Below are 27461 nucleotides of genomic sequence, written 5' to 3'. Positions count from 1 at the left end.
CATATTGAGTCGGCGATCTACCAAGACTCCCAGATCCGTCCCTGTAGTGCTGCTATCCAGCCAGCTATCGCCCATCTTGTATTTGTGTTTCTGAGGATTCTTCCTGAAGTGCAGCACCTTTCACTTCTCTGCACTGAACTACACCCTATTAGCTTTATCCCAGCTTTCCAATGTGTTGAGATCCTTCTGAATTGTGTTGCCTTCCTCCAACATGTTCACAATCCTTACCAGTGTTGTCTCATCTCTGCAAACTTGCTCAAGGATCTTTCTATGCCAGCATCCCAATCTTTCTGCATGTACAGCCCACTAAACAGGTCTCACTGTACACAAACAAAATATTCACAGTCTTGAACACTATTGGAGCATGACTATTTATCCCTTTATTTTCCACCCTTAGGAACAAAGAGGCAATTGAGGTATTGAGAAAGATGTACAGTCAGGCATGTTGATATTGTCATTGAATAGTGCATGCAGTTAAGGGATCTGAAGTGGAACACTGAAATATGTCAATATAAAATATATTTTCCCCCATATATAACTTTAAAAGGAATGTGAGATTTGACCCAGAGCTTGGAAACTGTTTTGCATAAGCCTCATTCTTATTTATTATAAATTCCCTCTAGAACATTTTCGAAGGCTGCCATAAAGCAGAGCTAATGTGATTCATTTTATATTTGGATCTGGTCCTCTGTTTGTAAGCTATTTTTATGTAAATGTTCATTTTACCTAGATACTTAGTTGTGAAATGATTCATTGCTTCTAGTATTCCTACTGTTTTTTGGTTTGTTTTTTTTTTCATTTTAGTACTGCCTAGAAGTGAGTTTCCTTGGAGCATTTAGAGAAAGTGAATGCATATAAGAGTGAGCATGACTCTCCAGCCTAGTAGCTTTGGCACTCAGTGGGACGGGCCATTTACAAATGTTATCTAGTGTCTTAATGTGAAATGTTTAAAGTTTATGCCAGAAATGGCTCTTGGAACAGGGACCAGAACCCAGGACTGCCTCCACCTGCCCAAAAATAAATGTCTAAACTATTTGGCTACAGCCTCCGGGTGTCTAATATTCTCACTCTGTCCTGATTAAGCTTGAATCTTTTGCCATAAAGTAGGCCAGCTTCAAGAGGAGGTGTAGAAAGTTCCCAACCTTCACGCACACACATACACACACCCCGCCCCCCCCTCCCCGAGTCCCAGAATGGTTTATAGTGTGATAGTTACAGTACTTTTGGAAAGAGATGCCTCAGGTAAAGGAAGGAACTGAACATGGGTCATCTCTCCCTCCCTTGGGAACAATTTAACTATTAGACTACTGTATAAAGAGGAGGGGGCATCTCTTCCATCTGAGTCTTAAAAGAAAAGGTTCACTTTCTGCTTTCATGTCTTTCTCCAGGAATGGAGTTCAGTCCATAATCCTGAATGGACAGATGAGCTTCCCTGGGACCTGGAGTCATTTCTCTAATCCATGAAGAGCGGCAGGATTTGGAGATATCCCTGTCCTCAGCATTTCTTTTGCGTTTGCTGTGAGTGGCTTCCTTCCACACTCAGCCTGCTGTTCCATTTTGTATTCCTAGGCTAACTCTCATCACACACTGCATAGGAAGCCCCAGCACCTAACATAATGTAAAAATTCAATTCCAGGACCTTGAGTTTTGGTACTGGACCATTCAAAATGAAGGCACCTAACTCCATTATTTTAACTAAGCCTAGATACCTGAACCCCTTTTGACATCTGCCTCACAAACCAGAGAGATCCTAATTCTAACTGATTCTTTGGGCTCCTAGGCAAAGGCCCTACCCACTCAACTATTGGGCCTAAAGCACAGAAGGGACCTCTTCCTTTGTAATATGTCTTTTTTCTAAAATTTGCATGTGTATACAGGTAGCCAGTAAATATGCAGGTTTATGTGCCTAAAGCCGTGGTGCTCATACATTTAGCACCAAAGTGACATGGGGCTAGTCCCTGGCCGTGTTACACCCCACATGCCAGAATCAAGACCTGCATCAACTGGGTCTCACACATTGGCATCAGGCACCACACCATTGCAACCAGCCCCACACTGCCCTGCACCTCCTGCAAAGGTCCCATACTGCCTCAATAAGCATGACACCATCCCAAGCAGCTCCATGCCACCCTGATTGGCCCAATGCTGGCCCCATGATGTCCTGGTTTGTCCTGCAAGCCCAATCTAGCATACAGGACCACACTAGGGGCTGAGCTCCCCTGTGCCTAAAGCATAAAGCAGGGGTCAAAAACAACTATGCAGATAGACAGGAAACTTCCACTTAGATGTACAAAGGGAAGTATAATTCCTCCTTTAGTTGCTTTTTTGTTTCTGACTTTAGGCATTATTAACCCAAGCCAGACAGCCATTTTGGATTCACAACTATTATGTTGCAGTGCTTGCCTAGAGTTTAGCAGGAAACCATATCACTACAAAATATGAGGTTTGACAGGACCCTGTTTTAGAGTTAGATTCTGAGCTGGTGTGAATCAGCATAGGTCCATCTAACGGAGCTACATGCACTTCTGAATTTTGAGGATCTGAATGAAACACTATACAAAAATGGAGAAGATCTCATGGATTTAGAGCATGACCCAAACCCCACTAAAATCAATGGAATGATTTCATTGTAGGCATTTTGTGTTAGAATTTTAAAAGAGATCTAAGGGAGATGTGCGTCCAGTTCACAATGTCTTTCCACATTTCAACCCTCTGTATATACTTGCTACATAAAGAAGAAATGCAAGAACATAAATACAGGATCTGGTAAATCTCTGCATCTATAGGAGAGTACAAATTAATTTCTACTATGAGCCGCCTCTCCTGGGTTACTTCTTGTGCCATTGTTTTGATGACACCATAATTGGAAAAGACACTAACCCTTGAGGAAAATGAAAGCCCAAGGGCACTGTAAGACCAGATGAAATAGCCCTGCCTCATTTGAAAACTGGTATATTGTAGGGATGGAATTTTGAAACAGAATAGAATATAATTTAGTTTTGTTAAAGTCAAGGGAGTCTAGAATCTAACCAATAACATAATAGATAGATAGATAGATAGATAGATAGATAGATCCTTTTTTTCTCCTGACGATTTTATTGGCTATGCTTTCAGTTACCTCGCATGGACGATGCCGTCAGTATAAACGACTTTTAAAAACCCATTTCAGAAGGTTTTATTTTAAGCAACTAGGAAAGTTCTCTCCTTTTTTTCTGACCAAAAGAAAGGTGCAGGTTTTATGTTTTATTTCAAATCCAATGTTCCCAGGACAGTTGAAAACCTTACCAGAGTGAGTATGTTTTTTCTATGCTTTTTGTTTTCCCAGTCTTACTGGAATCTCATTACTTTTGTGCCACACAAAGGGAAAAAAACCAAGCCTGGAAAAGCCTTGCTTATTTTGCTAGTCAATACAATTAATTTTGATGGAAACTTTGTGGACATGAGAGCAGATTAGAGACCTGTGTATCCATTGACTAAACTCCCACTGATGTTAAAACAATCTGCATTTCAAAATGAATATATAAGTTGATACATTGTATGCATCTGTGAGCATTAATTAAAAAGTAGTAAAGATATTAGGTTTAATCTTCACCTAATGTGAACCAGCATAGTCCCAATGACTTAGGTAGAGCTCAACTGCTTTACCACTGTCAGGAATCTGGTCATTGTCTGAAATGTCCCCTTTGATACCAATGGAGGTACACTCACTGGGGATTATGGCCCTATTACATGAAGTGGAGTTATGACTGATTTACATCTGCTGAGGATATGTTACCAGTGTATAATTTTTATTCAAGAATGTGATAAAGGGGTTACTTTTTTCTTTTCTCCTAAAGTCTAGAGAAAAAGCGGTAGACCAAAAGTGTGCTCATGCCTAGGTTCTCTTCTCATCCTTACTGCAGTTAATTCATGGTGCAAACCTAGAAGAATCTTTTGGTGGAAAAAAAATTAAGTGTCAGTGCATGAATTGACAAAAAGTTTTCCTTCAAATTGAAATATCTGAGGCAGCAACTGGCTGAAAAGAAACTGGACATATGCAATTGTAAGAGGGTCTTTGCAAACACTTCAAATGCCATTTCATGTATGGATACTCATTTTTTAAATGCAAGCAAACATATATATATATATATATATATATATATATATATACACATACATCTCTCTCTCTCTCTCCCTCTCTCTCTCTCTGTGTGTATATATATATAGAAAGGCACTGTGATAGAAGTCTATTATGTGTAGTACACAGCTTCCATAAAAACTGAAGACGTATCGTTCAGCAGAATAGAGAAAAGTCAAGATTCATACAGCTCTTTTGAAGAACTATCAGGTCTAACAGGAAAAGGCAACATTTGCTCATTGCTGGGAAAAAGGCAGATTTAATTCTAAGGCTTTATTAGAGATCCTTAGGATTAAAGTCAGTAAAGATATGTGAGATAGAGTAGAATTAAGTAAGGTATTAGGTGAAGTATTTTCAGTAGAGATAAGGAAGTATTGATGCCATTGTGCAAGACACTGGTAATATTTTATCTGTTTGCAATCATAGGCTGTGTCCAGATGAGCATGGCTGTGTGGTATGTGGTGCCTCAAATATATCTGCAGTGCCACATACCTCACATTTAGATGTCCTCCACACTGCAATGACACACTGCCCATGTGTGCGTTGCTCCACGTTTTTTCTCCAGAATCCTTGGATACCCAGGGTTAAAAAAAAAAAAACCATGGAGAAAAAACAAGTGGAGCAGTGCACACACAGGCAACATGCACCACTCAAAAGCAGAGCCGGGGTGCCCAGAGCCGTGTTCCAGCTGCCAGCCAGGCTCCATGTGGCAGAAGAGTTGCTGCTGCAGCCTCAGGAGGCTCCCCGGGTAAAGCTGCTGGGGCAAGTCCAGTGCTGTCCCCAGCCTCCCCTACCCTACTTGGGGCAACTTGCCATGCATCAAAGCATGCATGGTACGCGGATTCCCCAGGGACAAGTAGCTGTGGCGCAAGGTACCTATACATGCCCATAGTAGTCTAGATTCAAGAAAGATCAATTCAAACTAGAACAGGTACACATATGGTCAGAGGAATGTAAAACCTACTCAAAGAGATGAAAAGAGCTTGACTTGTCTCCACTTAGCAAAACAAGTGTGGGGAGAGAATCTAATTGCTGTTTATATACACATTCAGGATGTAAAGACAAGGTGGGGAAGACCTATTTAAGTTCTAGGATGCTGCTGTATAAAAAAAAATGGATATAAAATGCTTGTGAAGATACTTAAGAGGGAAAATAGAAACTGTCACAGCAATAAGGTTTCTTGAACTGCCTCCCCATATGAGTAGTGGAGTTAAATATGGAGTATGAGTTAAAAAATGTAATTAGTTTGAATATGGAGCTTTGCTGTAGTCTTTGACATTAGTTTGGTTATGGCACAAAGTGAATCTGTTTATGAAAAGCATCTGTTTGCAGATTCTGAGATTTAAGGTATTTTGACATTAGCTCACATCACACATCAATGGGTGTTGGTTGCCAAACTCCAGTAGGCTCCTTTTAAAAAATACTTCCAATAGCAAAAAATCTTCTTGACCCTTCAAATTGGATATGTTGGAAAAGAAACAAGACTTAATAAACAGGTCCCAATCTGTGATGACCTCTGTATTATAAAATTGGGCTGTGGGCTTAATTGTCTTTGTTTAATTGATCTATGTATTTTGGCAGGCAGAACACTCAGGCTCAATGAAAGTGGAAAACAACACAAGAGTGAAAGAGTTCATCCTCCTGGGATTCCCAGGGTCTTGGTATTTACAGGTGTCCCTCTTCGTGTTCTTCCTTTTTGTGTATTTCCTGACAGTCATGGGAAATGTCGCCATCATTGTCCTTGTCAGAATGCATCCACGCCTTCAAACACCCATGTACTACTTCCTCTGCAACTTTGCCTTTCTGGAGATCTGGTTTACCACAGCCTGTGTTCCTAAGACCCTGGCCAACCTGATGTCCCAAAGCAAATCCATCTCCTTCACTGGATGCCTCCTGCAGATGTACTTTGTCTTCTCTTTTGGCTGCATAGAATATTTCCTCCTGGCTGTCATGGCCTATGACCGGTATTTGGCTATATGCTACCCACTGCGCTATAGTACTATCATGAACAGCACCCTTTCCATCCAGATGGCCGTGGGTTCTTGGGTGGGTGGTTTCCTGGTTATTTCTGTGCCGGCATCTCTGATCTCCAGGTTGTCCTTCTGTGGCCCTAATGTTATCAATCACTTCTTTTGTGACATATCCCCCTGGATAATTCTGTCTTGCACAGACACCTACCTTGTTAACATGGTATGTTTCATCATGTTTGCCATTGTCATCCTGGGCTCCTGTGTGATAACCTTGGTCTCCTACATTTATATCATGTCCACAATTTTAAGAATCCCATCAGCCAAAGGCCGGCAAAGGGCTTTCTCCACTTGTTCGTCTCATCTCACTGTTGTCATTATATGGTATGGATCAACCATTTTCTTGCACGTCAAGCCATCAATAGAGGCCTCACTGGAACTAACCAAAATAGTCACCATCTTGAACACTGCTGTTACACCATTGCTAAACCCTTTTATCTACACACTGAGAAACACAGAGGTCAAGGCAATCTTGAAAAAGATGTTGAGTGGGGAAACATGAACTAATATTCAAATATCCAGTGCTGAGCTTTGTTTTTTGGCAGAAACAGAAAACATGCAACATGGATAACTTAATGATGCATTGACATTTGTGAAGGGGTCAAGGCCCCGGGGGGCCGGGGTCGGGCGGAAAACGGCAGAATCCCGCCTAACTTCCGGATGCGAACACGGAAGTGGGCTCGGGAGCTTTTCCCTTCCCGGAACCCGGACAGATCCAGGTCGGAACCGGCCCGGGAAGATAAAAGGAGCCCCCCCACCCCAAACAGAGAAAGGGAGAGCCTCCCGCGGGACCCTACGCTGGTGGCAGCGGAGCCGGGAGCAGCAGAGCTGGTGGCTGCGGAGCCCGGAGCCGCAGAGCCAGAGACGGCGGAGACGGGAGCTGCGGAGATGGGAGCCGTGGAGCCGGAGCCGGCGGGGACGGCGGTAGCGAGGCCGGCGCCAACAGCAGGGGCTCCGGCGGCAGCGGAGCTGGCGGCAGCAGAGCCGGCGGCAGCGGAGCCGGCCGCAGCAGAGCCGGCGGCAGCGGAGCCGGCTGCAGCAGGGCCAGTGGCAGCAGATCTGGAGGGTCCTGGTAAGGGGAGCCCCGAAGGAAGGACCCTTCTCCGGCGGCTGCAGGCCATTTGGCCACTCAACAGGACCCGCGGGTGTGGAGGTATGCCCCAGCACGCCCCCGGGTCACGGGCGTCAGGCGGTAGGGGTAGGAGGCAGCGGCACCTGGCCTAAGCCAGGTACCGTGAGAATTCTTATAGGGTCCTGCAGCGGGAGGACAGAACCCCACTGCGGGACTGGTGGACAGACTGAGGGGCCAAGGGTCCCTGCCCGACTGGGGCCGAAGGCTATTGGGAGAGGGAAAAGTAACCTCCGCCCCAGAGAAGCGGGCGCCTACGTTGGACTGACATTATATTACTTTGTTTCTTTGACCTTGTTACCTATCAGGGGCTAACCCCTGTAGGGAGCCACCCAGAGGGTGGCTATCCCGGAGGACCGGGCGAGGGTGTAGGGGAGGAGGAGCCCTCAGGACCCCTGGACTTTAGAGTCGAGGGACCGCGTCCAGACTGCCCGCTTCCCCAGACGGGTGAACCCCCTAAATTACATCAAGTCATGGCAGGCGAGATTGGCGGAAGCGCAGGACGGACAGCCGAGTCCCCCTCTTCTCCAGGGGCCATCTAGGGGATACGGGGGACCCACACCAGGTAGTCCACCCCCCCATCTCCCTACAACATTGTACCAATGTCCTCAGCTCATGTGAAATCCACTTGAAGATATCATCTATATCTAAGATTTAGACACACACTTTGACACATCTGTGTTATACTAATGACTCTACAATCATATTGAATGCTTATCAGTCGTTTTAGTGGCATAGTGTTTTCCCCCCATACTAATAGAATGATGTCAAATATTTTTATTATTGAAACTTTCATTTTAAAATCTTTTCAGGGACAATAGAAATGTACCCCAATCATAGGATAATTATTAGCATCAGAGGAAAATGAAATTATTTTTAGAGGATTCCATTCTTTTCTAATATTTTGTGACCTTTCTAATAATATCCAATTTTCTGGATACACCGCAAATTATGTAAAATCTCAGTAAAGACAAGTAAAATACTTACCATAGCTTTCTAACAGATAAACATTTGATGTCATAGAAATATTTTCAGAAGTATGAAAAAATTCAAATTTGCACAGAAAAGGCAAATGTTGTCACCATTTTAGATATGTAATTATGTATCGTATATAGTGTCAATATCTTAATTATTACAGCCATATAACTATTTTGCCATTTCTTTTAATATTCAAATAATATTCAAGTAATATTCAATAGCCAAATAATTCAAGTAACATTCATGACTTTTCAAATGTTTTAGAGTCTTTCCAGTTTTTTTCTTTTTGGGGGGGAGCTTATTCAAGTTGAGTCAGTGATGGTGGAAATATATCAAAACCTTAGACAATTGAAAAAAATCCAGTTTGTTTGTTTCTTATTAGTGATGTGCTTAATGCTTGTATGAAAGTTCTAACTTCATAGGTTTGCCATAAGGAAAAAACTGACTTGGACCAATGGGATTTATGAACCCACTAAATGCTGAAAAACAATATTCCAGTTAATTGCCCTCTTTAAAAATGAATACCTTATTCACCCACATCCAAGATGATTTTGAATTTAAAATAATCCCAAAACATTAGATTTTACACATGAAAAATTATAAATTTATGTTAATTTTCCATGTCTACAATCTAGTCATGAGAGAGTCCTTTTCAATGCCATAGGGAAGTTGTGGTGAGGAATGCAGCAGCTGGGTGATTCTTCCCCCACCCCTTCCCCTGTGCTTCTCTTCTCTCAGTGTACCCCTTCCTAGTGCTCCCCCCAGCACTGTGTACCCCCTTTCCCCAGCACCATGTGCCCCCCCTCCTGCTTCCTCACTCCATACATCCACTAATGAGCCACCCTGATCCTTTCTGGAGCCACAGCAGCTACTTGCCTGGCCTGTGCTCATACCTTAACACAAGGTTTTTTTTAATCCCATACTGAATGGGGTAAAGAAACCTCATTTTAGATTTGAGTAAATATAGTAAGTTTTATAAACCCTTTGTCATTCAACAACCAATTATTATTGGTTTGATAGTTGGCTCGCACATAGCAAAGACTTGTATAAAAATTATTAATAAGTAGAGCTGGTCGTAAAATTTCCAAAACATTTATTTTGGAAAATGCAGTTTTGTCAAAATAAACAATTTACCTTCATCCATTCCATGTTGACTTTATGAGGTTTCGGAGTAACTGTGGATTGGGAATAATTCAGCAGGACTTGAAATGAGCATGTATCCTCCATGGATGCCTCAACCTGTCTGTGGCATCCAGGACTCCAAGGTGGTCTCTCATCTAAGAACTAGATGGGCTTGAGTGCATTAAGTCCAGTGTGGTCACCTCAAAATATTTTATAAGAACTTGGTGATTTTGACCACATTTTCAATAGAAGTAAGTCAAGATGAATATGACTACAGTGTAGATACCACCCTTATCCTCTTTAGAAAACCCAACCCAACTCTAAGTAAAAACTCAAGGCTAGATTCACTCTTGATTTTGGTGGGTCTACTGAAAGATAAGATTACATATACTTATCATGTATACAGGTGCCAGGAGCCCCATAATGGCAGGCATATGAATACCTTTCAAAATTAGGAGCCAAAGGGCAAGTAAGTGAATGCTGGATGTTATCTTGCTTAAAAGGTAGTTGTGCATACTCAGGAGTGAAATTATAAACCTAAGTTAGGTGCTGTAGCCCTTTATACCTTGAACAGAGTGATTAAAGCACAGATGGGGAAGGAATCATAGAATCACAGCAGCCAGCCTGGTAGGTGGGGAGTGCTTGGACCATTCAGTAGCAAGAACAGAAGCCAAGTATGTATCTGAAACACTACTTCCTTCCTTGACTTAGACAGCAGATAGGCAATTCCTTGCAGCTTCAAGTTAGGCCTAGTGGGATGTGCATTTCCATTTCATCAGGCTGAGGAAAGCCTAGAAGTCAGACCTTCCACTTCCAGGCTGACCACTCTTTCCATTCATCTATTCAGCAAAAGATGAGCTCTCTATTCTTAATGGATTGTGCCTCTCAGGGGGCTTGGGCACTGGGTTGCCTAGTCCATGAACCCCAAAGAGCCTTAGACAGGACAGATGCTGACATGTGTATCTCTCTCAAAATGGTAGCAGCTCTAAATTAGTATAATAGTTATCTCCTAACACCTGAATTCAATCTTAGCCAAGCCCTAGAATGTACAAGTGCTTGTGCATCTAGATGGAACTATTCAGAACTATACAACTGAAAAAATGCCCATAAATTCCTGCTGAAAAGCAACAACATCACCTAACTCATATTTGGCAATAAGGACCCTAATCTTTAGGTTCTTCACTCACTGGAAAACATTGCCTTGGGTGCCTACGTGCCAGACTTTGAAAAGTATTTGATCACCTAAAGTCAAGCCTATGGGGCCAGTGAGATGTCCAAAAGTCCCTGAACAGGCCTGGTGGCAAATTCATATCAATATCAAACCTAACTGGTTTACGCACTTCTGAAAAGTCCTGTGCAATACAACCATACATAGATACTCACAGAAGTCCCTTCCTCATGGTACTTATGGGGTGCATCTATGCAATAGGCCAGTAACAATAAGCTACTGTGCCATAGTGTCGCCGGGCACAAACTGTAATGGCAACGCTACTGTGCCGTAGTAACTAGCCACTGCGCAGTAGCATATGAAAAATCTGTGTGGTGATGGTACTGTGTAGTAATGCTGGTTACTGCGCAGTCATTTAGTACTTGGTCAAGCAAGTACTAAAAACTAAATAACTATGCAGTCTGCTGCTCATGTAGACACAGTCCACAGAGACTTAAATCATATGAGATATATTGGCAATAGCAATATCTGCATCTTGCCTGAATTAAAGAGCAGTGATATAATCAGAAGGCTGCATTTGAAATTCTCCAGGGAGAAAAAGTAGGGACAGGTGGTTATTTAAAACTCTGCCTTTTGTTCAGAGCTATGTGGATACCAAAAGAAAAGATGGTTACTTCGTCTGTTAAACAGGCAACAGTTCAGAGAACAGTTCAGTTTCCAGGTATCGGTGTGAGCAGGTAAACAGTGTCACTATGGTACCATGAGGACTTTCCTAGTTTTATAATCCTTAAAATAAAAAATGCAAACTAATTCTAATTTCAAACCACTGAAAGTTTTGTTTCAATAATATCAAAATATTTTGTGTGTGAAATGTACGCTATTTTAAATAATTGTATACATAATGCAGAAACACTGCTCATTTCAATAGTATGAAAATATGTATTTCTATTTATTATTTGGGTTTGAGTTTTATAAGATTTGACTATTATATATTATAGTCCTAATATTTCATACAATATAAAATAAAAGAAATATAAATATAAAACTGAAACAAGATGAATGGACACCATGAAACCAAAATATTTTAATCTTTTTAGTTAAAAGATTCATAAAAATATGGTTTCTGATTAAATGTTTCTATTTTAACAAATTATATTTGTGGGGGAAGGATACTTCTTTTGGGGTTTTTTGTGGGGGTGGGCATTAGGGTTTGGGTTTTTTTTCAATTTTGAGGGCAGTTCTATCTGTGAATTACCTATTTTTCTTGTATTTAGAATGTATAGTTTTACCAAATAATGTTGACAAATAGTGTGGGCTTTTTTTTGAAAATGGATGATGTTCAGCAATTTCTTTGATGTTCTACAGGAAGAAGACATACAACCAACCATTGTGCCTTTGAAAATCTTCCATGTATAAATATATTGGGAATGTCATCTTGTTTATGTGAAAGTAAATTTGTTTAGATGCATGCAAATGCCATTTTAATCAACCACATGAACTGAGAAAGAAAAAGAAAGAAACTTGTGTGTTTGGACATGTCAGAAGGAAGAAAGGGAATTAGATGCCTGATTCCAATTACATTTCAAAGGCATTTGGGCTCCAAATTCCCTTACCCTCCTCTGAAAATGTTGGCCCTTAGCAAATTATATGAGTTCCTAAATTTCTTTTATCTGTTATATTTCCATTAGTAGCTGCTAATAACCAATTTGAAATGACTGTGCTATACATTCAGTAGAAGGGTACTAAATTCCCACCTCTGTCTCACAGGGTTTCTCTGCACAGCAGACTTAATTCCACTGATATTTGTCATTGTTTTTACTGCCTGGTTATTATGGAAACATAGAAACCTTTGTCTGGTGAGGTTCATCCAAAACTCATGTTTTCTTGGAATTTCCAAAATCAGAAATTCTTCAGATGTGCCCTCTAAAATTTCCTTTTCCCTGCAGAACTTGCAGTTATACAACAGTCAGTAAGAAAAGGAATACATTTAAAACATTAGACTGAAATGACTTCAGAAGGTCATTCGCTCCACCCGCCTTTCTCAAAGCCAGGATAGCTACCTGATCTGTAACACTTTTTGATTCACTTGTTCTTAAACACCCCCAGTGGAGAGGAATGCATTTCCTTAGGTAGCCTGACCGAGGACTTAACTAATTTTGTAGTTACGAAAGGGTTCTGCAATCTGATGTAAATCTCCCTTGCACAAATTAAACCAACTATTTTTAAATCCTTAGTGCGCAGGGAGAGTAGAAGGCCAACTATCCCCTCCCTCACAATCTTTCCCATATTTGAAGATAATTATATTCTCTTTGGGCACTTGTACACATTTCAGTTTTCTCTTTTCTAGATGAATTAACTCCCCTACTTCTATTGTTTCCATATATGCCCTGTTTTCTAAACCTATTATAATTCTTGCTGCTTTCTGCTAAACTCTCTCCCATCTGCCTAAAACTTTCTTGAAGTGTTAAAAGGTATTGAGGGATATCAGTGAATAGGCAAAAACATTTTTTCATTCTTGTTTTTGATACAAAAATAAGCTTTTGACCAGAAAAGAAAAAAAAAAGAGAAATGCATTGAATGTGTGTGCCTTCTGGAACAATTATATGAAAATTGGATCCTTCCCCCACAGCTGGAAAACAGGGTGGTTATTGCCTGGAAGTGTTATTTTGTTTGTTTATTTAATTTTCCAATTATAGAAATGAGAGAAAAATTTAAGCTGCTTTCCATGGTATTTACCTCGTGCAGATAGAGCTAGTAATCAATTACATGAATTATTTGAAAAGTCTGAAGTGGCAGAGTATCAGAGCCTCTCCCTTCAGCCAGTCCAGGTGGAGCTGACAATTCTTTGTAGACCATGTACACGCCGCGTCTGTTCCCCTCTTTGGTCTAAATACTATTTCAGCTGGTACACCTAAACTGAAGTTACACAGCTGCATAACTGCAGCTTTTATTATTTACCCACAAATTGCGATTCAGCTGTAGGCAATGAAGTGTTCATGCGTCCAGCATAGGCACTAGCCATAGCCTTACCCTTGAAGAGAGTCCTTTAGATGATTGGGGAAGAGAGAGATGTGGTGTAAGAAAGAAGACAGCAAGCCCTATCATGTGTGGTTCAGTGAGAAGGGTTATTCCCTAGAAGGAGCTTTATGTTGGTCTCAATCCTTTTTATCTACTGAACAATAAAATCAAGGTGCAGGGGGCCAGCTTCAAGGGAAGGCTGGAAATGGTTCTGAGGAATCCCTGGCCTGTGGCTTGGTGGCCCAAGTACAGGAAAGGAGAAGATGCAGATTAAGACTTTTTTCTGGGAGAGAAGTCTGCTACTTCTTGAGCCAATGGCCACATTTGACTTCCAACAAGGATGATTCCATTTTGCTGCAGGGCAAAATAAGACATCCAACTGGATTCAAGCACCGAAAACAGTAGTTATGTAGTTGTGTGTATGCCATTTAGGCATGTAAAGTGAAATAAAATTTAATCCTTCATTTCCTCTCTTCTTTTTCACCGAAGAACCCAGAGGCATGAAAAGGATCAATGAAACAAATGTGACAGAATTCACCCTTCTGGGATTCCCCGCTCTTCAGAAAATGCACAGTTTATTCTTCAGCATATTCCTTGCCATCTACATCATGACGATCACAGGCAACCTTCTCATCATATTTCTGATCAGTAGCAACGCCCACCTCCACACCCCCATGTATTTCTTTTTGGGAAACTTCTCACTCCTGGAAATGGGATATACTACTGTCACTGTCCCCAAATTGCTCGTGATCTTTCTGACTCAAGATGGGACCATTCTCTTTGAGGCCTGCATAGCCCAGCTGTATTTCTTCTTCTTTCTGGGAGCCACTGAAAACTTCCTCTTGGCCCTCATGGCCTTTGATCGCTATGTGGCCATTTGCCATCCATTGCACTATGCTGCCATCATGAGTAGTCGAGTTTGTTGTTATTTGGCAGCTGTTTCTTGGGCTTCCGGAGCTGCACTTCCTCTTGGGCCAGTCATGTGGATTTCCAGATTGCCTTTCTGTGGGTATAATATGATCAACCATTTCTTCTGTGATTTCCCACCAATCCTAGAGCTTTCTTGCAGTGACACGTCAGCTCATGAAACCACAATTTTTATCCAATCCTTCCTCGTGATATTAAGCTCATTCATATTGACAATGGTGTCTTACGGTTACATTGGGTCCACCATCCTGAGAATCCCTTCCAAGTCAGGGCGCAGGAAGGCTTTTTCAACCTGTGCCTCCCACCTGACTGTTGTAGTGATGTACTATGGGACAGTCATTTTTATGTATGTCCGTCCCTCTGCATGACGCTCATTTGACCTCAATAAGGCTATTGCTGTAGTCTATGCAGTAGTGACCCCAGCACTGAATCCTATCATCTATAGCCTGAGAAACAAGGAAGTCAAAGTGGCCCTTAGAAAGGTTTTGCAAGGTAGAAACTAAAACATTATCTAAAGAAGACCATTAAGGAATCATCAAAACATCTAATACCTCCCTTGCTACCCCCTTTGTTCTTCAAAAACCGTGGGCCTTAAGTGATTTTCTAGCCCAGTTTCTGGGGAAGTTGACCAGGCAAGGCGTTCTTCAGCTGAACTCCTGTCAAGTGTGTTTTCCTGTGGGGGCAGGATTTGCAACAGCTGATCAACTCATTGGGTGACCAGAGATGGACCATAAAGTCCATCCAAAATAAATGCAGGCACTGAGATGGTGGGCAAAGACATGTTTCCACTAGGGGGATACTGCCAAGAGGTATGCTGCATCTCTGACCCAGATGACTTCATCAGGAACATGCTGCTCCACTTGCATCTGGTGTTCTCCACAGTCACCCTGACCAAAGCCAGAAGTGTCTCTGGGGTTGAAACATCAGAGATATAACTCCAGAAGTATAGTACATAAAACAGGTTTCTGACACAGGCATCCTACTGTATGGGCAAAGAGCTCAGACCCTGGCAAATGTCACAGATAGCAGAGAATTGTTGAGTACTCACTGGGAGATGTGGCTCAGGAATCAGTCAGAGGCTCAGGACTCTCTGTCCCTGAACATGAGCCCACAAACCCCAAACCCATCCAGACCGTGTCCTGGAGATACCCTTCCACTATTCTTCTCACACGTCCCCAGAAGAGTATCCTGCATCCCATGGTCCCATAGGGAGTGCATATCCACATAGGGTTATGGTTGGGGTGCAGTTTGCTGGAGGGTCAAACTGAAGTGCCTGGAAAATAAACAGGTTTTTTTTTTCTTTTTACTTCAAACCACCCAGCTCAGCTTGGATGAGTATGACCATAGGCATCTTGTCAGCTCCCATACCACTCACTGCTCCATCCCTGGCATCTGTGACAGAATCAGATGGGACCTTAGGCATCACAACACCTCAGCTTGCTCCTTCAGAACCAGAAAGGGTGAGTCCCTAATGCAAGGTCTTTGAGGGTGGGTTCCAGGCATGGCAGCCAGCATAGCTATGTCCTCCATGCCTTGCAGACACTCCAGTCCATGGCCCTTTTAGAGCTGGTATGGCAGTCCCTCCTTCAAGGAGGCTACCCTAAGCTTCTTCAACATCACCAGCTTAGGGGCACACAGACGGATTGGATAATAGGACACTATGCTCCTCATTTCCCACAGTGGGGAGATGGTGCAAGAGGTGGCAGTGCTGCAGTGGGAGGTTTTGGATGTTGGCAACAAACTCTTAAGAGATGCTCAAGATCACATAAGATAAGGACAAAACCAGCACCAGACCAGCCCAAGCTACTGGAGATGTCAGCTGAGGCTGGCTTTCACTCACCAGCATTGGAATCTCTATCTGCTGCCAGTGAGAGCAAGTGTCCTGCCCCTGTCAACCCTGGAGCAATCAGCAAAATCACAAATTGCAGAACTTGGGCCTCTTCTGCCATCATCTCCCTATTAAGGGAAAACCACTAGGAAGTAGGGTCCTGTCTCCAGGTGTGGGCAGGAGAGTGTAGTAGAGACATCTGAGGCCAGATTCTGTTTCACTGATTAGGCACGTAAGTGGATTCATGCAACTAAATACAATTCCATCCCCCGCCCTGCTTTAGGCCCTAAAAAAAATTAATGCAAAAAAAGTGGGTGGTCTTCCCTCCTGCTTTTTGTGACTCCATCATAAGGACATAAATGAGGCATTAATGGACTTTCAAGATTTGAATATGGTAGAATAGGATCACTTTTCAGTATCCAAATCTGCACCATCACATCACTGTTTTCTAGGCAAGGGATCCTCAGCAAGCTGTGCTGACCTGGTTGCAGTCAAGGCAGCCCTCCCGCTTCTCTAGGGAAGGATGCCCTTATCACTGAATGTGAAGAAGAGGCTCACTGTCAGTTCCAACTTCACCATCTCCCCGCCTGCTTGAGATCACGGCCAGACAGTTCACAAAGAATTTCCCAGGGCAGGAGCATTTACACCAGGGGTCCAGTGATGGTCCACCTGCTAAGAAATGCCCAAGGAGGAAAAGAGTCTCCACACCAACTCCTCTATCTTTGGAGACAGACATACCATGATCAATAATACTTGTCGCCTGTGGGAAGCCTCACCTCAGTCCCAGCCCAATAAGAATGATACTTCCTGGAGCCTCTTCCCTCCACCCCTCTCCCCCTGTCCCTTCCCCCACCTCTCATGGAGAGGCAATCATCCAGCTCCTATGCACTGACCATGCTGCATCATGACTGGGACCAGCTCCAACTGAGGTACCAGAGTGTGTTCCCATTCAAGATATCTGATGTGCCAAGAGTGTGTCTGATTGCCACCCACTGGCCACTCAAAAGCTCACTGGAAGATCTCCCAGATCAGCCTGGCCCAGATCATCTCCTGCCATTTCTCCCCACAGTGTCTGTGTGCCCTCCTTCAGCTTATTTGGCCTTGTGTTCCTGTAGGTCCTGGCCTTATGACTGCTCACCTCTGCTGCTTCCTCTGCCTCCTCCTTTCCTCCATGTGCAGCCCCTCAAGCAGAGGAATTCCACATCATATGGCTCTGATGTGTATGCAACATGCCATGAAAGGCATGAAAAGCAAAAGGGACTCACTCAGCAATCACAGCAGAAGCACCTCAGGGGGGACAACTGGGACCACAAGGAAGCAAGGGGGATCCGAGGGGCTGTGGTGGTGCAGCTGCACCCCCCCCCCTTGACTCCTGCTCCATCCAAAGTATAAAACCAACTGCCCAACACTGACACTAGCAGTGGTACATCTAGCCAGCAGCACTGAGGGAGTGAATTGACTTCATGGCTCGTTCCTAGAAGTTAGGGGTTGGAAGGGACCTTACAAGATCACCAGGTCCAGCCCCCCTGGACTTGGCCAGGAAAGGCTCCTGGGATCAGATAACCCCAGCAAGGTGGACATCATCATGTTATTCCTGATTCCTGATTCAAATCTTCCATCTGAATAAGAGATGGACATTTAATTCTAATAACTGCAAGACTAATGAAACAACATCTTGCGATTAGTTTTTGCTTAGTTTGTTGCGTTTTTATACCCAATATGTAATATGACACATTAATGTACTTTCCAATAAGTTTTTTTTTAGTTTTGCTTCAATCTTAACATGAAGAGCATGCTCCCTAGCATATCAGTAAACCTTCTAGTTCCTTTTTAACTAGATAAAAATATGAGTGGATTATATGTGATAGATAATGCACCACACCATCCGCATGCCCTTTGTCAAAATCCTACATCTGTCCATGCAGGGAGACATCTTAGCTGGAACTTAGGAGCAAAAGACTTCTCAGCCGCTACATCTGTAGTTTCCACATGACCCAAGTGGCTTCTGGCGGAAAGCTAACACCTGAAGTTTGCATGGGGTAATAATATAAAATGAGGCCTCATTTGTAACAGGGATTAATAAAACATTTAGAACAAAATCCAAGCCCCCCTCTTGCCCCCTTCCTCTTCTCCCTCCCCCCAAGATTGCAACAGATCATTCACACACTTTTGTTCTTCTCTCAAACTTTTTATTTATCCGCCCTTCAGTTAAGACACTGGAATCTCCATTGGGGAAAGACTTGTTGTTCAGTAATTCTTGAGTGACATCAGAAACAGTGGAAAAGCAGGCAGCATACCTTATGCCGTAGTACTGACCATTAAGAAATGCATTAAATATTGATAGATGGGGCCACATTCCTCTCTCATCCACTCTGCCACTGAGAAAACTCTGCCCAATTACTAAGATTTTTAGGATGAGAAGGTAAACTTCTGATCTGAACATTTGCTACTGAAATATCTTCAAGGAAAAGCACATGAAAAATAGTAGCAGATAATTACTGAGCATTTGGAAAGAAGATTTGCAAAGGATTATACATTCAGAGCAGGAAATGAGGCAGGTAATAATATGATTTTTTATTATTTTATTTTCTCTGCTTATACTGTGGAATTTTGTATTCCCCATACATAAACAGCTCTTTATCCTACACATATCTAAACGTGTGTAACTATATATTTTATCTGTAGTTTTATCTATAGTTTGATCTAGTTATTACTTTTTAAAATAGCAACTTTCTGTGGCATTGCATATACACCATATTTCAAGTTAATGAATACATTTTTAATATTTATACAAACAATGGAAAGATGTTAACATTTCAAATATGGGCATATGCATTTTCTCTTTACTTGTTAAAGTTGCCTAATTAAATGTCTGTAATTTTAAAGAATGCTATAGTCAGGCTGAAGGAATAATAATAATAGGTATGGGAATAACAGCAGTGGTGATGGTAGTGCCAGCGATTTTGAAAACAGGCAATATTCTTAGAATCACAAATACCACATAGTTGAGTTTAACATCCTGAAACAAATAGGAGAACTACCTGTAATAAAGGCTTAACATTTTTGCAGGACAGGGGCTGAAGGGAGCAAGACTTTTCTTCAATGTTTTATGGCACCTAACTCTGATAGTGATTTTAAAAATCTCTCATTCTTGTTCCTTGTCATTATTGATAAATCCAGAATCTTTACTCTACCTTCACCAATTAATTCCTCTGTTATAAAATGTACATGGATCACACGTGGTCACACTCTATTAAGCAGGACAATTTATATATGTAAGATGATTCCTGTAACTTTTGGTTAAATTTAGGTGCCTGAAGGTACAGATAGGTACACAGAGACAGATCTGTAAAGATCTTTAGTCGTCTACTACCATTGGTTTTTGAAGGGAACTAGGTTTTTAAATAGCCTTATAAATTGGGAATGCTATGACAATTTCAAAAGACCTGAAGCAGGGCAGGCACTGAATCCTATTAATTTCCCTGGCAGTCAGGCTCCTGTGCTAGATGCTTATTACAAGTCTTTTGTGATTTTTATTTCCCTACATTTTGATACAATGCCAGTAACAAAAATCACTAACTCGATTGTTGTAGAATCTTTAGGCAAAAAACAACAACTTTGGGCTGGAAATAATTTCATAGAGTAAATGTGAAGATTTGTTTATTAATGAAAAGTAGTTAATACTAAATTTTAGCCAAGGGAAAAAAAAATTGGACACTAGTTACCTAGAATTCCTAATATCTCATGTTAAACTGGGACAGATGATTATCAAGGTTAAGTCTGTACATCCCAACAATTAATGGATTTGTGTTTATTTATGAAAAGAGAGGATTTAGCAATTCAGGTTTAATAAGGAGCATGACCGCGTTGGACAAAGAATTTAACTGAAAAGCACAATTTTGGGCAAGCAAGATTATTCATGGATTTGGATTAAAGTGGGCAATTTATCCCCATTCTCCCCCACCCCGCAAAATAAACGTAAGGGAAAACATAAGAAAACTTGGACACTCAAGGTTTATTTTTTTAATGTATTTTTAAAAATAATAGTGAGGCCAAAATGTAAATTAAACTTTTAAATTTAAAAAGTTCAATTTAATTTTATAAGAGAACAAAACCCAGAAAAAGAAATAAGATATTACTTTCAATTTAAAACTTTTCTTTTCTTGTGGGGACAGAGAATCATCTTGGTACATGCACAGAAACTTTTTCTTTTTCTGGGGGGTTTTCCCCAAACTTTTTCCCCCATATATTTTGGTCATCAATCCCATGATCTGGTTACTCACACAGCTGTAGTTCTGATTCCTTCAGTATCTCTGCAGATTACTCCCATGTTTTCTACCCATGCAGCAAGTTTCTGATCCAAACCTAATAAAAATTCAGAAGCTCTGTGCTAAAGTCAAGGAGTTAAGCCTGTATAAGGGCCTTTGTACATATTACACCCTGTTGATTGGTATTAGTGCTAGCTTGAGTTTAGATCAGTCACACATTAAGGCTAAAAACCTTCTCTGTGCCCCACCTACACAGTGGTGACTTGCCACTAGGGCTAAATATGGATAGTCAGGAAGCTTGAGGTTGAATCAATTCAGTGTTTGCAGGTTAGTCTAAGCTGCAAAGATTAAACTGAGAAACAACAACTGGAAACACAGTTACCATTGATTCACAAAATGCAGCCACATGCCTATACTGGCTCAGGCCACAAGCCAGAGGCACTACAGCACAGCTCTCTACCACTTCCTCTTTCTGCTGCCCCTGAGGTCTCTGGGATTTGGAGTCCAGCATCACAGAAGCAGGACTCTGCAGGATTTCTCATCATTTCCCCTTTCTGCTTCCAGGTGCCTCTGGGATTTGTAGTCCACAGTTGCAGCCCATAGTAACTGTCAGTAAGTTTAGCAGGGCAGGGCAAGGCAGGACAGCTCTGTATTCAGGGACAGTGAGGTTTAACTGGGGGAAGAGGGGGTTAACCCCCTCCCTGGCCCCAGACCCGAGCCAGGTTTTGCCCAGGGGGCAGTACCTGCCTCTCTCCCCTACCCCTCCAACCCTTCTCTGCTGGAGCAGACACAACCCAGTCCAGCCCAGCCCAGCCCAGGACTGGAAAGCATGCTGGGATCCTGGGGGACTGTGATTTAACTTGAACCACGAAGGGGTCTGGGACAGAAGTTTCATTAAGTGGTTTGACCCAAATCAGTTAAGTCTGAAACTACATTTAACCAGGTTTATTTTAAACCAGTTTCAGCCATTTTGAAACCAGTGTATGTGCCTACAGGTTTAAACCAGTTTCTGAGCACTTAAACTGATTTAGGTGTAACTTCTGTCCCTAGCCTAGAAGCCTGGCAAGGAGAGGCTGGACTAGAGCTATAGCTATAGCTGTGAGGTGCCACTAGAGGGTTGGTAAGGCAGGACAGGCTTTTAACCCTGCCCTAGGTGGGTTTGTAAGGAGAGATGGATCAGGAGGATAGAAATATGAAGCTTAGAGGTGGAGAGTTAATGGGATGGGGGTGGGTAATGAAATGGGAAGTGAAAAGGAAATGGGGAATGGGGAAAAGGTGCTGAAATGAAGTCACCCAGCCACTGAATGATATAATAAAAAGTAAAAATGCTAGGGTGCAAGGTTGGGCTAGCTTGGTAAAACACATGCTTGACTGAAGCGTTATCTTTATCCACAGGAAATGTATAGTATGGATGGCAGCAATGCATTCTTCCCCACACCTTTATGCTGGCCAGTGGGCTTCAATCCTGATAGAGAGGGAAGACCTGCTATATTTTATATAGCATGAAAAAACTGAACTACTAGAACCTGCATGGTAAGCCACCTTTGTCTCCCAAAGGAGGAGCTTTCATCAAATATCCATTTCATTATTCTCTTCCTCCTCTTATTTATTTTACCTGCTTTAATCTAGATGGAGAAAACAGTAGAAGGAAATCAAACGGTCCTCACAGAGTTCATCTTGCTTGGACTGGGGGAGCTTCCTGGGATGTACACCCTCCTGTTTGTGGTCTTTTTAGCTATTTACACAGTAACTCTCATTGGCAACATGCTCATATTGGTCACTGTCTCATGTGACCGGAACCTTCACACCCCAATGTACTTCTTTTTAGGGAATTTCTCATTTCTGGAAATATGGTATACAACATCCACCAGCCCCAAGATGCTGAGAACTTTCCTCACAGCACATGAAGCTATCCCTTTCTGGGGCTGCATTGCCCAGTTCTACTTTTTTGGATCTCTGGCGGTCACTGAATGTTTCCTCCTGGCAGTGATGTCTTATGATCGATTCTTAGCCATCAGCAATCCACTCCGCTACACAACCATTATGAACTTTAAAGTTTGCATGCAGTTAACAGCAGGGTGTTGGATAAGTGGTTTCTTGACTCCAATACCAACTACAGTTCTTGCCTTCAGGCTACCATTTTGCACTGCCAATAAAATAGACCATTTCTTCTGTGACTTAGCACCAGTCATGAAAGTCTCCTGTGGTGACACCCATGTGGTCAAGGAAATCACTTTTATGCTGGCCTCTGTTGTGACTATGGTCCCATTTTTACTGACCATAGCATCCTATGTTAACATTCTCTCCACCATTCTCAAAATCCCTTCCACCCAGGGCAAGAAAAAGGCCTTCTCCACCTGTTCCTCCCATCTCATTGTGGTGACATTATTCTATGGGACCCTAATTATTGTTTACGCAGCTCCCACAGCCAGTCAGTCATCAATCCTAAATAAAATGTTTTCCCTCTTATACACCGTGGTCACCCCTATGGTAAACCCAATTATATATAGTCTGCGGAACAAGGAGGTCAAGGATTCCCTGAGGAAACTTATAACTAAATGGTCTAATCATTCCCTTCCATCACTGACCATGCGCAAAGGCAAGATTCATCATGGAAATCCATAACAATACCAGCAATGCTGTCATCACCTTAAAAATACCAAAAGACCTGGATCTTGAGTCTTTATTCACTCATTCCTTCTCCGTGAGCACATGCTTGGGAATAAATTGATGTAGCCCTACAACACCCACCCTATTCCACTACCAATGTGAACACATGATCATATACATTCATACTGCAATGATGAGCGATGAGGAAGAAAGAGATAGATGGATGGATTGATAGATAAGCAGAGATAGACAGATAGAAGGTATTCTGAATGAATGGAGAACTGATTAGCTAGAGACTGGTGCCCATTCCAATGGGAGAAACTCAGCTACACACTTTATGGTGTTGGGGATTTCTTGTGGGCTCTTCATCTAGCTTGCTTCTTCAGCCTTTTGGCTAGGGAAAGGTGAGATTAGGAAGCATCTGAACTCCAAGGGTACCAAGCTTAGGGCTTGCATGTAGGATGCCTGCCATGGATTTGGGAGTATCTGAAGCCCCAGGGTGAAGAGTGTGGGAGGTAGGATATTTGCTGGTAGTAACGCCACACAAACTTGAATGATTGATCATAGGATTCAGAACTAATTTGTTTGATCTGGGCCAAGACACAGCATTTCAAAAAAGTTCCATTGGTATATTTGCCCAATGTTAGTCATGTGTTTTATTGTTATGCTCAATGTTGGCTACATTTAATCAGCTTCAGAGCTGGTTTCCATTGCTGAGAGCACATGCTGCTTTTGGCAGCAGTTAAATGGTAGACACCAGACAGTATAGTTAGTGAGTTTTCTTTGTATGCAATCATAAGATGAGGGGGGGTTTCCCCATGCCAATGGGTAGGGACCTCATTTTGAAATGAAGTAAATAATGGTACCCTTTCTTGAAAAATTGCTTTATTCTTCATGGGTAGTGAAAGACTTTGACTTACTTACCTGAAAACAATTGTTCCTGACTTCCATTAAGAAAAAAAAGAGAAGAACATGCTCCTTGGGCCCCCACTACACATTACAGGTATTGCAAAATTAGCTGGTTAATTGTGCAATTACCTGGAGACCAGCTACATGTGCAAAGTAGCTATCATACAGTAAAAAGCTCCAACCAGCCATAAAGTTAGACTTGGAAAATGTGTGCTAACTTCATCCCCCCCACTCTGGGGGTATAGGGAAACCCCAGGGCCAGAGGACCACTTCAGGGGCTATCCCCTCTACCCCAGTCAGTTGATAGGGCTCCCAGCTGCAGGGGTTCACCATACCCAGCATAACCCCCTCACCTCCAGCCCTAGGACTCAGGAGTGTGGAAAACTCCAGCTATCACAATCCGTAGGGCTCTGGGGTACAGGAAACCCATGGGGAGAGGGGATAGCTCCTACAGTAATCCTCTGCCTCAAGGGTTTCCCCACATCTCCAGGGTCAGGGTATCACCCCTGCAGCAGTCCAATGACCCCAGGGATGTATGGGTTGCCCCTGCAGCTGGGGATTCCAATTCCAAGCTTCCAGTGCAGTGGCAATAAGGCACGATGGGATCTCATGTTCAACCCCACAATCACACCTCCTGCCATGCATGTGTGGCATGTCGGGAGGCACAATTGTGTAAATCATACATTAGATCCCAGCGCGCCTTTAGCTTCACGGGTAGAGGGGGCCTTAGCCCCCCCCCCGGCAATTTGATTCTGTTTGATACTGAAATGAGTGAAATGAGACTCAGTCCCACTGCCTGGTTTGAGTCAATAAATTAGGTCATAATTCCCTATAGGAACACAGGCAGTTGTTTTAAGTACAAAAAATTTTCTTTGTGTCTTTTTGTTTTTGTAACCGGGAAACAGGTCACTCTTACAAGTTTTCAGAGTATATAAGAAAGAAAGTAGGGCAGGGTGGAACCTTAGAGACTAACTGCTTTAGAAAGGCATGAGCTATCATAGGTGATGGTCTACTTTGTAATATGCTGTGAATGGACTTCGAGAAAAAAGGGTTTACAAGCAGATAAGATGACTTAATTTCAGTTACTGGTAGTTCATTTCCTATGAAGGTACAAGAAATAGACAGAGATGTATAATATAAGACCTTCTCACAGTATCTTGGGGGAAAATAGATTTTTAAGTACCTTCTGTCTTCTTCTGTTTCTCTCTTATTCTTCCCTCCCTTTTAAGTTAAATTTGTTCATTAATCAATCTAGGATTGAGATACAGTTTGGATTTTTTTTTAATTGACAGAATTTATTATACAACATCCCATTAATGTACAGACAAAAATATATTTGAATGCATCACTAGCTTAGCATTATTTTTAACAGTGCCATTATTACATCAACTTTTTTCTCATATTTTTTAGTGAAGACAGTTTTCATGAGACATCTCCTTATTCCACAACATTTTTTTCCTCCCCCTCTCTTGAATGCACTTATGCTAAAGGAATTGTATTAGATTGTTGCAAGAAATGATAAACAACTGATGAGATCCATTATAAAAGGAAGGCTATAATCTTCTTGCAATATCATTTTACTTCCAACGGATGGGCAAGAAGTAAGTATTTATTTCTTTGCTTGCTTGCTAAACTGATTCTTTGTTTAAGTCTGTCTTTCACAAATATTAAAGTTTTGCATCCTAAGCATTTTAATTTGAAGGAAATATTATCACTTCTTTTGTTACCTGCACTTGAGAGGGAAGAGAATACAGATTGCTTTTACAAAATCATAAGCTTAACAATGGAGCACATTTTCCAACAATTATGCATGGCATTTGTGGGCCGTCTAGTGTATCCATATTTATTAATTTATCAGCACACCGGGAAATACTGCAGTACAGAAATGTTCCTTCTACAACCAGCTACTGCACTCAGTATTACTACTGGGGATTTTCTCACTAGTCTGTCCCTTAAGCAACAGTGCTATTGTTCGATCATTTTGGTACTGCATTTGGGAATGGTCTATAGCATAACAGTATTTACATTGTAGAACAGGGACTTGGGCTGCATGAAAACTACATGAAGTGGGGGGCAAAGAATGCAAGATTTTCATACGTGCCAGGGAGCTGACTTGTTACTACTGTGCAGTAGTGTTTCTGGGTACCGGGGCTGGACACAGTCATGGATGAACCAGGCAGCCGCCCTGGGCCTGGATAAAAAGGGGGCCCAAAAATGGTAATTTTTAAAATTATTATCATTATCTGTGGCGAAGGGGGCCCTGATACTAAAAGTTTACCCAGGGCTGCCAGGAGTCTAGGTATGGTGCTGCTGGGCATGAACCGTGACGTGATGCTACTGAGCAGTAGTAATGAGCGCATGGTGAGCATTACTAGGCAACCGTACTGCACAGTAACACCAGTTATGGCGCAGTCATTTAGCACTCGGTTATGCACGTACTAAATGACTATGCAGTAACAACTGCACAGTCAGCGTCTTATGTAGACATGGGGATCTGATCAATTCACTCCAAGACAGTCACAGCCAGTTTTCACCCACGATAAAAAACATTCTCATACATTTTTTAGCATGCCTCTACTTTTAACTGTGCCTCTGTAGTTGATTAATAATGGCTGAGGATTTGGCCTCATGTTCTATACCTAGCTGTTCTCAGTAAACACAACTGTTGTAAATCAAAGGACTCTGTTTTTCTACAAGTTTTTTGATGAAGGGGCATATAACAATAGTTCTGACTTTCCAGAGCTAAAAGTTCCCTTTGATATGAGGATGAGCATCATCCAGAAGAGCTGAAGGTGATCTTAACTATAGCTGGGTCCAGACTTCAGGTCTCCTGCAGAAGCAAAAACTAAGCAAAAGCTCAAGAAATATTCCTATAACAAGCTGAAGGCACTGTTCCATTGACAATGTATAGATTATAGAGAAATATTAAATTTGCAGGATTTTTCTTCTTTAAATTCTTGCTAAGTACTATGCTATGATAAAGGTTTAGGGAATGCTGGATACATAAATGAAAGGAATTGACCATTTTATTCCACTGACAATGTGGCATTATAAAAATTCATGATAAAATACCTGTGAGAATTTCTTAAATAATATGCAATTGTAAATAAATACTTGAAACACCAGTAAAAAAAAGAACACACAAAATAAATATATTTCCAGTCTTAGTGATTTGTATTACCTACATATATATTTCTGTCTCCAGATATTTTATCTTTCTACCTACATTACACACACACAACTTTGTTTATGAAACAATGGTTCTGGTCATGATATCTAATATGCCTATGCATTAGATACATACCATGCAATGCTATTTTCCATTATTTTGCTTCTTTCAGGATGTGCTAGAAACCAGAC

The 27461-nt window shown here is 41.9% G+C and overlaps 2 protein-coding genes and 1 pseudogene across 2 annotated transcripts; all 3 read left to right on the top strand.

Moving 5' to 3' along the window:
• Positions 1-5716: 5716 nt before the first annotated feature.
• Positions 5717-6646, top strand: LOC149862191 (olfactory receptor 6F1-like). Its single transcript, XM_090053868.1, has one exon. It carries the CDS (start codon positions 5717-5719, stop codon positions 6644-6646), a length of 930 nt encoding a protein of 309 aa, XP_089909994.1.
• A 7413-nt stretch (positions 6647-14059) lies between these two features.
• LOC149862190 (olfactory receptor 6A2-like) lies at positions 14060-14989 on the top strand (annotated as a pseudogene).
• Positions 14990-22211: 7222 nt separating this feature from the next.
• Positions 22212-23207, top strand: LOC149862189 (olfactory receptor 9G19-like). Its single transcript, XM_090055338.1, has one exon. The coding sequence runs from the start codon at positions 22212-22214 to the stop codon at positions 23205-23207; it is 996 nt and encodes a 331-aa protein (XP_089911464.1).
• Positions 23208-27461: the final 4254 nt, after the last annotated feature.

Source organism: Crocodylus siamensis, chromosome 6 (assembly GCF_052110815.1).
Source record: "Crocodylus siamensis isolate JL-2025a chromosome 6, ASM5211081v1, whole genome shotgun sequence".
Lineage (NCBI taxonomy): Eukaryota > Metazoa > Chordata > Crocodylia > Crocodylidae > Crocodylus > Crocodylus siamensis.
The sequence above is the reverse complement of the archived record's forward strand: the minus strand, read 5'-3'. Positions and strand labels throughout refer to the sequence as shown.

Bases quoted from the DNA above. Each gene is read 5' to 3' on its own strand.
- LOC149862191 (XM_090053868.1), top strand. From the start codon at position 5,717: ATGAAAGTGGAAAACAACACAAGAGTGAAAGAGTTCATCCTCCTGGGA.
- LOC149862189 (XM_090055338.1), top strand. From the start codon at position 22,212: ATGGAGAAAACAGTAGAAGGAAATCAAACGGTCCTCACAGAGTTCATC.